At 38.1% G+C, this 14,535-nt stretch overlaps 2 protein-coding genes across 3 annotated transcripts; one reads left to right on the top strand and one right to left on the bottom strand.

The window, feature by feature from the left end:
* Positions 1-5,730: 5,730 nt before the first annotated feature.
* On the top strand, positions 5,731-10,381 carry LOC306886993 (neutrophil cytosol factor 2-like). The gene is made up of 14 exons (XM_079444436.1): positions 5,731-6,010; positions 6,195-6,277; positions 6,415-6,523; positions 6,733-6,867; positions 7,399-7,506; positions 7,622-7,681; positions 7,874-7,917; positions 8,055-8,196; positions 8,404-8,472; positions 8,694-8,795; positions 9,000-9,151; positions 9,235-9,346; positions 9,526-9,634; positions 9,740-10,381. Exons 1-14 carry the CDS (start codon positions 5,837-5,839, stop codon positions 9,835-9,837), a joined length of 1,497 nt encoding a protein of 498 aa, XP_079300562.1. The 5' UTR covers positions 5,731-5,836; the 3' UTR covers positions 9,838-10,381.
* On the bottom strand, positions 10,011-13,021 carry dph2 (diphthamide biosynthesis 2). 2 transcript variants are annotated; one of them, XM_079444411.1, is made up of 8 exons: positions 12,938-13,021; positions 12,292-12,467; positions 12,091-12,203; positions 11,785-12,005; positions 11,234-11,692; positions 11,009-11,149; positions 10,650-10,841; positions 10,012-10,527 (listed from the first exon to the last, which is right to left on the bottom strand). In XM_079444411.1, exons 2-8 carry the CDS (start codon positions 12,442-12,444, stop codon positions 10,370-10,372), a joined length of 1,437 nt encoding a protein of 478 aa, XP_079300537.1. In that variant the 5' UTR covers positions 12,445-12,467; positions 12,938-13,021; the 3' UTR covers positions 10,012-10,369. The 2 variants fall into 2 exon arrangements, with proteins under 2 accessions (XP_079300536.1, XP_079300537.1); XM_079444410.1 differs by having other exon boundaries at positions 10,011-10,527; positions 11,009-11,692.
* Positions 13,022-14,535: the final 1,514 nt, after the last annotated feature.

Genomic DNA, 14,535 nt, shown 5'->3' with positions numbered 1-14,535 from the left:
GTGAACCGCTAATATTTGGTGTAACGGGTGGAATAATATTTATGTGTAGGGTGTGGTGCGGGTGCGGGCCAGATGGTTACAAGCACGGGCGGATTGCTGGTCCAATAACCAAGACTATTTAGACTCGGTCCAGTACACGCTGAGCAATGTAGCCAATCGCGCTGCCACTGATTGACAGCTGTAGTGATTATATAGCGCTCTTTGCTTGCTTTCTGTATTTACTCTATTCACAATTTGAATAAAAGTATTAATAAATGAGTTTTTTATAACTCATGTAGGAGATTTAATGCAAGTGTGGTTCGGGTTGCCGTTTTTATGTCAAATGGGTCGGGTATGGGATTAAATTAGTGTTGCTGTCAGATGACTTATCAGGTGTTCTGTTAAGTACTGCAGGTGTTGGATGATCATTTCACCAGCCAGGAAAGGTGAACGAAAATACCTCTCTATGATGTTACCACAAGGCATCACTTACTTACAGATCTCAGGCTTCTGGAGGGGATGTAGATTCGTAAGAGTGAGGAGGAAGTAGGAGGGTGCTGAACCTGTGACTATACTGTACGCAAACATCAATGTCTTGAACTTGATGCGAGCTGCAACGGGTAGCCAATGCAGGGAGATAAAGAGAGGTGTGAAGTGGGCCCTTTTGGGCTCATGGAAGACCAGTCGTGCCGCTGCATTCTGAAACATTTGTCGAAGTTTGTTTGTAAATGATGGAAGTCCAGCAAGAAGAGCATTACAATAGTCCAACTTAGAAATGACAAGGGCCTGGGCAAGAAGTTGCTCAGCATGCTCTGTTTGGAAGGGCCTGATCCTCCTGATGTTGTGCAAAACATGCATGATCGAGCTGTCTTTATAATATGGTCCTTGAAGGTCAGTTGATCACCAAAGAATAATTTTTGATGAACCTAGCAGGATGATGAAATCATGCTGTAGAGTCGGAGTGGCAGGGAAAACGAGAAGCTCAGTCTTTGCCAGATTGAGTTGCAGGTGATGTTCTTTCATCCATGCCGAGATGTTTGCCTGGCAGCCTGAGATTCATGCAGCTACTATAGGATGATGAGAAGAATGAATGATAGAGCTGTGTGTCATCAATGGTAGAATTTGGTAGGAGAAACCATGTGCTTGTATAATGGGTCCCAGTGATGTAGTGTATATGGTGAAGAACTGGTCCCCGAGGAAACCCTGCGGCCAGTTGATGTTCTTTGGATACTTCTCCTCCCCAGGAAACCCTGAAAGACCTACTTGTGAGATAATATTCAAACCAGTGGAGTGCAGAACCTGTGATGTAGACAGGATAATCTGATGATTCACAATGTCAAAAGTGGCAGATAGATCCAGCAGAATAAGAAGTGATGATTTGGAATCAGCTTTCTCTATCTGCAGGGCTACAGTCTCAGTTGAATGGCCGCTGCTGAAACCTGATTGGTTAAAGTTCAGGTGGTCATTCTGTGAAAGAAATAATATAACTGTGTCTATAAAGGTGTGAACCAAATGGTCCATTCCAGTAGAATAAGAAAGGAACAGAATTCCTCAGGAACGTCTTGTAGATTGCAGGATCTCCAGCGAGAAGGTCCTAACAGTATCTGTTGTTTCTAGCCCTTTTGTCTTCAATTCAAGTTTTTCAATTCAGGTTTATTTGTATAGCGCTTTTTACAATACAAATCGTTGTAAAGCAGCTCTACAGGAATTTAAGTTTCCACAATATATTTATATATTGCAGAACCTTAATATGTTTAACTTATGGCAAAATTTGGTAATTCTGTATGTTGGCTGAGCGTTGGCATCCTCTGAGGGGTTGGCATTATCTTTTCTCAGGTGTTCGGTCATCTCAGATCATTTAAGGGTTGGATCCAGACTGAAGCTTCTGTCATTCCAGAAACAGAGAAGCAAATAGAGACATAATTAGCGTAGCTGCTGTTCCATCTAAGCAAAAATGATTTGTTCAACCCAAGCTAAAGAATAATAATAATGCACATTTGATCAGATATAACTGCAGTACAAGATTATAAGATGCATTATGTGAATGCTTGGCTAAAGAGATGTGTCTTTAATCTAGATTTAAACAGAACCCCGAACGTTATCAGGAAGGCTATTCCAGAGATTGGGAGCCAAATGTGAAAAAGCTCTACCTCCTTTAGTGGACTTTGCTATCGTAGGTACTACCAAAAGTCCAGAGTTTTGCGACCTTAGGGAGCGGGTTGGATTGTAGCGTGGTAGAAGACAAGTTAGGTACGCAGGAGCTAAACCATTTAAGGCCTTATAGGCAAGTAATAATATTTTGTAAGTGATACGGAACTGATACAATTATATTCCACAGTCAGAACTTTGGGAGAAGCTAGGATTCATACAAGGGTTAAGATTGTTTGAAGGAAGACATGCTAACATCGCTATTGAAGAACTGCTACACTACCATCTTCAATAAATTATTCTCCCCCAAACAATTTTGGTCAAGCATACTTAATTTTTTATATTAGAGAAATCTATTACATTGGTGAGCCACCCAAAAGACTGCTCAGCAAAAATACAGTAAAGATGATGATACATGGGGCAACTTTTTAGGTTAGAAGGGGTAGTATGCACTGGCCTGTCTAGACAGATATTGTCTTGACATGAAGTTAAAGTGGACTATTTGAAAGAGAAGAACTGCACACTCACTTAAGCATAATAAATAGCCTATGCTTAAGTGAGAGTGCAGTTGTTCTCTTTCAATTCGATCATATTTTTTCCTTCAACTTGCACCTCTATAGATATGCGTTTGCTTTGCCTCACTTGCTCAATGAAGTTAAAGTGGATCATAAAGTGTCAGTAATGAGCAGAGATGTCTAAAGGTTTTACCAAATGCTGTCTGTGATACAATTGCATGTGCAAATTAAGTTCGATGTCACCAAAGACTACAAGTGGACTGCCATGAGGACAGCAGCACATACAGCTCCTCTATAAAGGATTATGTATGACCAGGAAGGTGATAAATCATTACAACATGGAGTTTAACTACTCAGTATTTGAAACCCACAATAATTTTTAATGCATAGGGAAGAGTGGGTTGAGTATTTCCAATTATTAGAAATGAGAAGACCAGTACCCTTCCAACCTGGGTGTGAGAGAAAGGGAAGTTGTTAGAGAGAACAGCAGGGGTTACTCAGTCTTCTGGACGAATCCAGGTCACAGTCAAGCTCAAGATACTAAGAGTAGACTGAGAAGCAATGGCCAGAATGAAGTTTGTTGACAGCTGACTGACAATTCCAGAGACCCAGAGAAAATGACAGGGGTGCAGCAGAAGAGGTGCAGATAGGACGCAGTTTAGCAAGATTGCATTGCCATATGCGTGTGATGTTAGAGCATTGTTGAGAGAGAACAAGAATGTATTGGAAACATACTACCGCCTACCCAACTCTACCTGAGAGGTAAGGAAAAATACTTACTTGAGATATTTTTTTATGTCTCTGAAATAAATTATTGTATTCTTGAAAACAATCTTTTATTGTACTATTGAATAAAATATTAATTAGCTGGTGTGTGGTGGGCATTCTGGCACAATATGGCTGCTGTCGCATCATCCAGGTGGATGCTGCACAGTTGAGATTGAGATTCCCCCTTCAATGTAAAATTTTAAATGTAATGAATTAATAATTAATAAATTAAAGCATCCTTTTATTGTACTATTGAATAAAATATTTGTTAATTATCAAAGAAAGAAAAAAAAAATAGCCATAATATGGACTTTTGTAAATGCTGTGATGCTCATTGCTGATTTCACCATTAACTCTTCACTTGAACAGTTTATGTTGCTGCATATGGTATCATTGTAATCCCTGACCATCAAAACATAGGGGTAGACAAAACCTTTTCTGTGTTATCATGTTTGGTTCAGGAGATATGACACAAAATACATAATTTGGTTATGGCGGAAAGTAAAATGGTCGCCATGGCAACCACGATGTGTTTTTGCGATGGCTCCATTTCTGAAAATGTTTAGGGCCACAAACTATACAAGTGTACCAAATTTCATGCTTTTATGAAAAAGTGAACATATAACTTCAAATTTAGCAAAAATCACCTGGACTATAATATAATTTCAACAATGTAACATTTTTAACACAAATAAAGTGGTTGTATTGTGAATATAGATTTTATTTAATGGGTACATTTTATTAAATTGTTTTAAAAAATACATTGTTTGATTTATGAAAAAAGTTGTGTCCCCCATATTCATGTCTGTGGTGTTACAACATGTCACCCCTTTAAGAAAAGGAGGAATTCTATTTGGACTACTTCCTGTGTGTAAATGTCACTGCAGGTGCTGGTTGATCTCAGGGGTGCATGGGGAGTACATTCTTTCTTATTAATTTTCTTAAATTTAGCTAAATTTCTGACAATTTCATGTGTCGCACTTTATTAGTGTCTGTGGTGTTATGTTGATAACTTGTAGATCTGACATTTTAATCAATTTGTGATTAATACATACTTAATATTTCCAAAATGTCCCCTGATCTTGAAATCATCATGATGGCAGCCTCCATTTTAGAAAAGTCTGGATTTAGGCTGATTTGTCTGTGGTGTTACTATCTTTTCTGGTAACATCACAGAGCCTATAGTAACTTGTAATATAAAGTCTGTGGTGTTATATTACGTCTGCGGTGTTGCTTCAAAATGACATGGACATAAGTGGCTGTGTAACCAGTGTTTGATTGAAATTATTTAAAAATCTAAATGTTCTTAAGCTTTCATTTTAATGGATATAGCATATTAAACTAATTTTAAATGCATAGCAATATATTTTATTAGAAGAAAACAAGCAAGCATTTTTACAATTTCTCCCTCTCATTTGCCACCCCAATTGAAGAATGACCCCTCTGCTGATGGGTAGGACTGTGATACAAAACAAGACTTTTAATTTTAAAAAGTAGTGCACTTCTCTAAACTGGACTCAAATATCACTAACACAAGTATTATGTACTTTTGGACATGCTGACAGTAATGTATTGTTCTGTTTTTGTTGCCTTCCCAAAAATTCAAGCTATCAAAGACAGACTTTTGGGAAACTGATGAAAAGAAATTGAAGGCAAAGAACACACATACAGATGCTCTCATGACCCACATTTTAAAATTCAGCGCTTGCTTGTGTACTGATGTCAAGAACACTATTGATAAATGACCTTGCAGAATGACTAAAACTGAATTAAACTGAATGATAAGTGATCATGAACACCACAAGAGAACAGTATACAAATAATGTGGTTGTCTTTATTTGGAATATGCTGATTAGCATGTTTACAGGACATTCCAGTAGCTGTAGAGCATATAAACATATTTTTGGTAAATACTTAACGTTAATCAGAGTAATGTATATGCAAGCATGCCTGTCTATGGTATTTAGGATCCTGATATTTAGGAAAGGTTGAATTTTTTTTTTTTTCTTCAGGCATTGAAGGCCCATGTATATATCAAAGGACATTAATTTGGTAATTATTTAGCACCATGGTATATATGAGGGCATCATGCATATGTTTATCACCTGATACAATCATGACACCACAGCTCTTCTTTTGTAAGAGAGTATGTGCTTCACACATAAAAACAACTAATAAAATAAGTGCCTGTTTTTTTTACTCATTTAATAAATATGCCTTACTAACACAAAAAAAAGTGAACTTACTCAACTAGCAAGTGAGGAAACAAGAAATAAAGCCAGTGACACACGAAACTGATCACTTCCTCTCTCCCAGAGTGTGGGCTGAGCTTGTTCTCTAAGAAAAGTTTCAAATTGCCTCTGCTGGGCTCACAGCAGAGAAGAACAGCGTTCATTTGTTCATTGCTAATAGTCTTTTGAGGGAGCATGTCATTTGTAAGCACTCTCCGTCAGTGGGACGAGGCCGTGGCTTGTGTGGAGCAAAGAGACCGTGCCTCTGCTCTCAGGATATTCCTCAACATCGAGGAGAAAAGCTCCAAGATCTTCTTCAACATTGGCTGTCTTTATTTGAACAACAGTGAGTTAGATGAAGCTGAAAAGGTACAGTTACATGGCAGATTCTGTGTTTTATGCTACTGAAGAAAACCGTAACTTTAAATAAGGTATTTTTTAGACTAATAGTCTCACACTGTTTTTGCTATTTTAAAAAATGCCCATGGCTGTAAAAAGGAAGTAAAAGTGGTTTCACTTTATGGGGACTTTTTTTTCTATTATACATATGAAGGCATTTGACAGAAGTATTGGCAAAGATGAGCATCTGGCTGTGGCATTTTTTCAGAGAGGAGTAACATTCTACAAAAAGGAAAGGTAAGACCATTAATTAAAATATTTTATGGCTTGTTCTTAGAGGGGACTACAAAACACCACATACTGTCTCTTCAGAAGAAATACATTAATACTGTTCATAATCTATATATTGACAATGTTCATAATTGTATCTTCAGGTTTGAAGAGTCTCTTCTGGATTTCCAGCAAGCGTTTAAGCAGTTACGAGGAAATCAACTAATAGATTACAAACCTCTAGGGCTGAGATATAAACTGTATGCTTGTGAGGTAAGACCAGAGATGTGCCGTACATTGGACACTTTATGTCCACATAATATTTTTGTTTATTTGTTTGTTTTTTGACCATCATTGGTTTTATACCTAACAGTATACCTAATGTACTTAATAGTTGTGGTGTGAGTGATTGATTAATTCCACTTAATGACATTTCAGTTGTATCAGTCTCTGAAATGGTCATTTTGTCATATGCAATTTAGGTGCTGCACAACATAGGACTAGTACAGGCTCAGTTGGGAAAATGGGAGAAAGCTCAAGAGAACCTTCTTACTACATTAAGCTTGAGGGCAGACGCCAAGTTCAGCCATATTGACCATGCTCTGGATGCCATATTGGTATGTAACTGCATACAATTCAGTCCTACAATTCTAAACATCAGTCATTGAATAATTTGCACAGTTCTTGCAGTGATATAAAGCCAGTTTTTAAGTTTATCTTAACATTATTGTTAGTATCTGAGGCAACAAAATCTAAGGGAATGATCTTATATGTGCTGTTGTTTTGTAACATATTGCAGCTTTCCTAATTAGAAATGAGTGAAATTTGGTGTTTCATAATTACTGCTTCGGGTTAGTTTTGTGGGAAGTTGTGTAAGCTGCAGGAGGGACAACATTCACAAGACTTCTACTCAGACACTTGTCACTAGTCATTAGTCATTCTTCTACTTCTTGTGACATTTTTGTAAGCATTTTAATGAATGACATTTTAGAATTGTTGCACAAGGATACTCTTGAAAAAGGAATAAATCTAAAATAAATAAACAAGTTATAATACACTGATGAGCATAGTGCAAACAGCATGAATTGTATGTGGTGATTGACAATGCATTGTTTTAAAATTGAAAAACTGTGATTTCCTCTCTTCAGAAGCAGAAGCTCTTTCCTTTGGTGGAGATTCGAGCTGGGCTGCTGTTCAAACCCAATAAGCACTATGTGGCAGAGCTGGAGAAAAGGGACTATCTTGGAAAAGCCAAGGTATCCCCATTATTATATCAGTACAGTGTGCAATGCTACTGAAGAGATCCATTTTCAGTTTGGCCAGTAAATCAGACAAACTGATTAAGATTAGCGTTTTGTTTTTTGTTTATAGGTTGTATCTTCTATTGTACCTGCAGATGAGTTTTCTGGGTTTGCTCCACTTCAGCCTCAAGTAAATAATGTTGTTAATAAGTCAAGTTATGAAATTAACATGTTAATGCTAGCATAAAATAAGCCTAACAGACAGAGGTTTGAAGATAATGTTAATGATAAGCATATACATTAATGATACACATTTAATGTATATGCTCAAAACTGTCATTTTAATGACCACAGTGCATTTCTTTAATTTGTGAATTGTTAGGTTGACGATGTTCCATCTACACCAAAAGTCCCAGAAGTACTAAGGTAAGTTTAGGGTCATGGACATGGAAAACACTATTTTAACACTATCTTAACTTCTTACTAAATCTTAAATATATTTGCAATTTATGGAGGTTTTGTTTTGTCTTGTTTTACATAAATGTAAATGTCAAAATCATCAGGGTATTTGAAGGTGAGCCGCACACTGTTCTCTATGAGTTTTACCCTGAGACCAAAGCGGAGCTAGCTGTATTGCCTGGCAACATTGTCTTTGTTCTTCAGAAAGGAGCTGACAACTGGGCATCTGTTGTTTTCAATGAAAAGGTATATTTTTGCTAAAAAAAAAAAAAGTTTTTCATAAAGGAAAGTACAATGAGAACAGAAAAAATGTAACAAAAACTCCAACATGAGAGCCAGTGTTCGCTGTCAAGAGAACATTCCAGTGTCCAATGCTAATGTAACCAACGTGTGTTTAAAGTACAGATAATAATGCCCTATTGTCTATTTATTTTTTTGTTCCCTTATTTCCAGCGGGGTCTTGTACCTTATAACTTCCTTGAACCCTTGGATATTGTTACAATGACATCAAAACCAATGCAGGTACAGTAGCTGCATTTTGAACAAATATACAGTACAGTATTCCAAACACCATATTTTCAGTTTTCCAGTATTACAAATTTAATATTTATCATACAATCCACTTTTGATGACTTCAAGTGCACCTGGGAAAGTCATACCTCTGAGTCAGGCATTCATAATTATGATAGCACGGACATATAAGCAAACATGACACATTTTCATTTCTATCACTTACATGGTAGATTGAACCATTAAATGAAAATGATGATATACCAGCTCCACCAAGAAGAGCACCACCTAGCAGACCAGTGGGTACAGAAGGCCCGACGACTGTGAATGCAGAGGTTCAGTATTCCCTACATACTCAAGATATAATCATAGTTTATTAACAGTAAATGGATATCAACTAACATAGCTATCACACAATGCTTACATAACGTATTGAAAGGCCAACTTTTATTAGAAACAACCTCATTGTTTATGGCATCATGAACATATTGATTATTATTAACAAGATTATTTCTCAAGCTCTGCTTTATTCTTCACAGACTACTAACATTAGGGAATGTTCAGGCTGCATTGTGAAAGTGCACTTTCACTTCACCATAGCAGTCAGAATTGCACATGGACAATCATATGGAGTCATTCTTAAGACGATAAGCTCTAAACTTAAACTGCCTGCATCAACGTTAACTTTATGGTAACTATACCAATTATAACTTTCCCAGCACTGTATTGAAACATTTCGGGAGAAAAAAACAAAAGTTGCAATGTACTTTTCAGTTATGCCAAGGAAGGCATTGATGAAAGAGTGAATCTTGAGGACTCTCAAATGGAGGCTGTGTGGAATAGTGTGAAGGATAACCATCTTACGCTGTGGTGTTCAGTGACTGAGGTAAAATACAACAGCTTGACTCATCTAGGTTCACACAGATTGAACTAACAGCATAATATAGCTTACTGTACACTACACTTAAAAACAGTATTAAAATAAGACACACAGCTGTTCAGCTTTACCAGTAACTTAACCGCAAAATGTATTTTCTGGCACTTCCCAAAACTGCTGTCTGAAAGGGTAAAAGTGTGCCTCATGAGAAAGTGGTGGCTCTGTACTCTTATGACTCTTCTACCCCTGAAGACCTGGACTTCAAACAGGGAAACATCATCACAGTTCTTTCCAAAGGTAGGAATTGAAACTGATGCTTGTAATTTACTAATATGGGCATAAAATACAGTATGAACTAAGGCATTCTAAAGATTATTTCTGTTGACTTTGTTTCATTTTCAGTCAATGATGAGTGGCTTGAGGGTCAATGCAACGGGAAGATTGGCATATTTCCATCATCCTTTGTTAAAGCACTTAATGGGGATCAGCAATGTGAATGAATCATTCATCCATCCAAGTTACAACTAATGTGTTGATTTGATCATTTGGGAGAGACCTGCAGAATTTTAGGGCCTGTTTTTCATTAATATTATCATTCATGCCAGAGCTTGCTGCTATGCCACTTTGATTGTGCGGTAGTCGTTCCACATTTCATATATTGAGATAATATTTTTGAAGTCAGGAGAACAAGTTTTATTCTGTTTGAATATAAAGACAAACACCACATTAAATCACTTTCGACATAATTTACATTTTTTCTATTATTCGCTTGCTATAATTTACTATCATTGGTAGCACAATAGAACTTAACATTCTTATATTAAAGAAATATTAATTTACCTTCCTTGATTTTCAACCAGTAGCAGAGGGAACACTCAGCCTTGCCAAAGGAATTGAAACATGTTCCCAAAAGATATTCTGCATCATCACAGACAGTTACATCCTTTTCAATATGTTGATTCAATTCATATGCTTTGAGTGTGAAAGCAGTCCTTTGATGATTTCTTATGACAGTCCAATAATAAATTACTTTTATGGTTTTTGAAGAGGTGTTGAAGCATCTTTATTTCCCACACCCTCCTCCTCATAAGCGATAGCAATGCCTCTCCGTCCCTCCACAGCTTTCACCACTGGCGTCTGCCCCAGTTTGGGCTCCAGTCCCTGCCAACTACGGCCAGACAAAAATGATGCTGCAAAACAAAAAGATCATGATTATATTCTGCATTTGCATGATGTCAATTGTCAATTTCAAGCTACTAAGTTGAAGAATTACTACTGCAACTACAGTCCAGTACGGCCTCAGACTCTATACCTGCTGTGTTTGTGTTGGCCACAGTGAGAGTCTGATTTCTCAAGACAAGTGAAGACTCTGATGTGGCATTTATGATCTCTGATGAGGTGGTGGAACACGTTCGCAGAGCTCCTGTGATTAGAGAGACATCTGTGATCTCTTCCTCAATGGCAGACTGGTCTGGTTCAGGAAAGCCCACATGACTGCTTCCACCTATAATATATGTTTCCTATTAGATGCCTAGAACAATACCATATATGAACACTGACATCATTCAAGGCCTATATTCTTAGTCTACTGTAAATATATTAAACAACACGATCAACATCACAATAATTTTGCTCTGTAGAATGATTTGTTGAAATGAGTCAACCACATACCAGGCAGTAAATCTCTGAAGTCTGTGACATATTCTCCAGTCCACTCTCTGTGCTTATTGCAAGCCAACTCCATCTCAAAGGGAGTTACCACAGGTCTGTAGAATTCACTTGAATCCAGCAGAGAGTTCTCTGGACAAGCAACTAGCACATAAACGTCAATTTCCAAGAAGTTAGCGAGCTTGGGAACATTGATCTTCCCCATAGCAAACATATAGCTCTTCTTGCCTGCTTTGTGAATAATGTCTTTTAGCTGCTCTATGATGGTCAGATAGTTAGCAACGCCCAGGGTGCCCACCAAAATTCCCACCACACTGGCATCTTTGGCCCGCTCAATAGCATAATAGCGTTTCATCAGTGCCTTGTTGATTTTAACCGATTCCACTCGTCCTGTGTGTGTTTCTGGATTGAATGAGCTGAAGGCACACTGGTTCCAGGTCATCATGAAGTTTGTAAGAGTCAAGCCTTCCTGGCCAATGTAAAACATACTGTAATTATCAACACACTGCCCCGCTTTTACACTAAACTGTCTGCCAAATTTAAAAGTGACTCTATTATCCTGTGAATCTATGCGATCACTATCCACACAGCTGTCCTGAATCAGCTCAGCACCGCAGGAATTATCTGTTTTTAGAAGAGAGACCACAACATTGGGGTAGATATCACACAAAAGTGTCCTGAGATCACCTGAGGAGAGATGAGATAAATGAACTTTCATGCACACATTCATTAAAATGAACACTGTTAAACATTAGCATAGACTGAACAGGAACAATTACCTATAGCATGTGAATAGGTGACATCGTAGAGTATGATGACATGACTTTGGTGGTCAGGGTACAGCTCTTTAAAGGCTGCGGCACACTGCTGGACATCAATAGGACTCTTCCCAAACACATACAGAAGGGGTAGTCTTATGCACGGGCTGAGGCAAGATGGCCCATAATGCACTATACAGTCTGCTCTCACATGTTCTGCGGCTACCTCATCCACACAACAGCTGAAAAATATAGATAAAAAATAAACAGGTAAACGGAAGTCAGAGTTCTGGTTGTGCAGCCACACAAAATGAACCCAGTTCTTACCTGCCATAGGATGTGTCTCCTAAAATGAATGTCTTGGCTTGGGTTTCCTTCTCTATTTCGACAGAGACTCGGACGGCATCAGGCAGGAGTTCATCTGGAAACTGCAAGGCTACCTGTGATAAAAACAGTTGCCCTGAATAGATCAGTTGGACACTTGGTTTGAGTAAACAAGACAGAAGACTTCTAAAGATGTCGTCTTGCCTTCTTGAATTGATTACTGGTGATAAATTGACAGGTCTCCGCTATCTGATACAGCTGCACCAGATTCCCAGCGTGGCTGCCCGTCTTGATGGAGGACACACTGACGGCGCGCTGAAGAACTGCCTCACTGCTGCTACTGAAGGCATCCGTCATCTTCTGGCAGGAGTACTCTGGGTCTAAAAACAATCACAGTTATAATTAAGCAATAAGCAGTATTCCATTCTTCATACTACAGGAAAGACCAAACATATCAAAGCAATTATCCTTCCCCACAACAGCACACAATCTAATATTTCACTTTTATCCAACCATAAAAGTAGCTCGGAGCTGTCATTAAAGGCCCGGAATATTGACAAGTTTTACATTGTGATGACCCTGACTTTCCTATAAGTGAATCATTTTTATTAAAATATACATCTGCTATTTCTTCCTACCCTGAAGACGAGATTTATTTTTACTGCAGTCAACAGAATCTTTCTAATACATTATACAGGATAAAAAGTTGCCATGAAACCAGCTGTGAGTTGCTATCGGCATATCTACAAGCAGCTAAAATTAGTTGACCGATGGATAAATTAATCTGATAACTGAAAACGCGTGCAGCCAAAATAAATACTATAATTAACCACAACAAAACGCAACTTACCAAAACACAGAAACACATTACATGTTAGTTTCCACGTGAGCTTGCGGAGCACGGCACGCTCTTCTTCGTCGTTCAGCCCCTTTGACATGCGTTTATCATTCTGCCCTCTAGTGTCCTGGGGGCCGTTTCTCAAAGCGAAGGCTGCATCCTCCGGAGGTCGCATTTGTAGGCTGCGTAAGTCATCAAGCCTGGTGTATTTCAGTTAACTGAGCATTACATTCGCGCATCAAAAGCATATTACAACAATTTACACTTAACTAAAAATAATGGCCAAATTTATAACTGTTAATATTCTAAAATAAGATTTTCTTTATAACGTATGCAGTCTACAAATGCGACCTCCTTTCTGTCACTGCAAAACTTCAGTTTCCCCCATACTCCCCTTTGCGATTCATTGCTGTATGGCAGAGGTCTTCGACCCTGCTCCTGGGGACCCAAGCAGTCTTGAGGAGCCTGATTGGCCGCTTCAGGTGTGTTTGATTAGGGTTGTAGCTAAACTCTTCAGGATAGTGGGTCCCCAGGAACAGGGTTGAAGACCTCTGCTGTATGGCATTAGGCCTACTTAACTTGTCGTGTTTCGATCTGAGGTCAGTAGTATTGTCAAAGACGGTTCATGTCATTTTTTTTATTAAAAGCTGCTAATATTAGTTAACTTTGAGTAATTTTGTATTAGTATGGGTCTATATAGGCTAATATATCTATCTATATAATATAAATAATCCCTTCAATGGTGTTTACAGAAGACCATAAGGAACATAATATGCATTTATGCCTATCTGCACTTACATGAAGAAAGAACTACAAACAAGTCTGGGGAAACATTATAGAGTATTTCAAACTGACAATGGAAATGACTTGAAAGAATGCATAGTGTACACACAGAAGTGACATGAGACGTATTGGTGAACTAGTGAACCAGAGTATTTTTAATAAGAAATGAGAAAAGAAAAAATTAGAAAAACATAGTCTCTCACACACACTAACAAACAGTGTGTGGGGCGCACAGTCACCCAGATACACTCACACACACTAATAAACTATATCTGGGTGACTGTGCACCCCACGTCCAGCATTTACTCTCAGCTTGAGGGTGTCTCTGCAAATACATAATCATGAATGTTTCCATGTCCTGGATTTTTTCACAAATGAACGTGAAAGGCTCCTTGGCATCCCACTCCGTCGACTCCATCAGCACCCTCCACACATTCATCTGGTCATCATGATCCATCAACATGTATGACGGTTCTTGCACCTGGCCAGTGAAAAGCCCAGGACTGTTCCTCACGATGTATTACGCCTGGTACATATGTTTCAATGTGAGGGGCAGCTCCTCCACTTCTACCTGTTCCTCCTTTGATAAAGTAAAATACCATAAATTAAGACTACCCTATAACATAAGATGTTTTGTGTCTTTCAAAAGGGGCCTAAAGACATCTTTTCAGCATACATTAAATAGTTATGAGTTATGGTTTGTATATTATGGTATTTTCATTAGGCTATTAATTGCTAACTTTTGTATTGTTTATATTTGTAAGCCACTTTGGACAAAAGCATCCGCTAACTCATATAACCATAACATGCACAAAGAAAATACAGGT

This window comes from Barbus barbus (genome assembly GCF_936440315.1).
Source record: "Barbus barbus genome assembly, chromosome: 2".
Lineage (NCBI taxonomy): Eukaryota > Metazoa > Chordata > Actinopteri > Cypriniformes > Cyprinidae > Barbus > Barbus barbus.
This window is presented reverse-complemented; position numbering and strand designations above follow the sequence as displayed.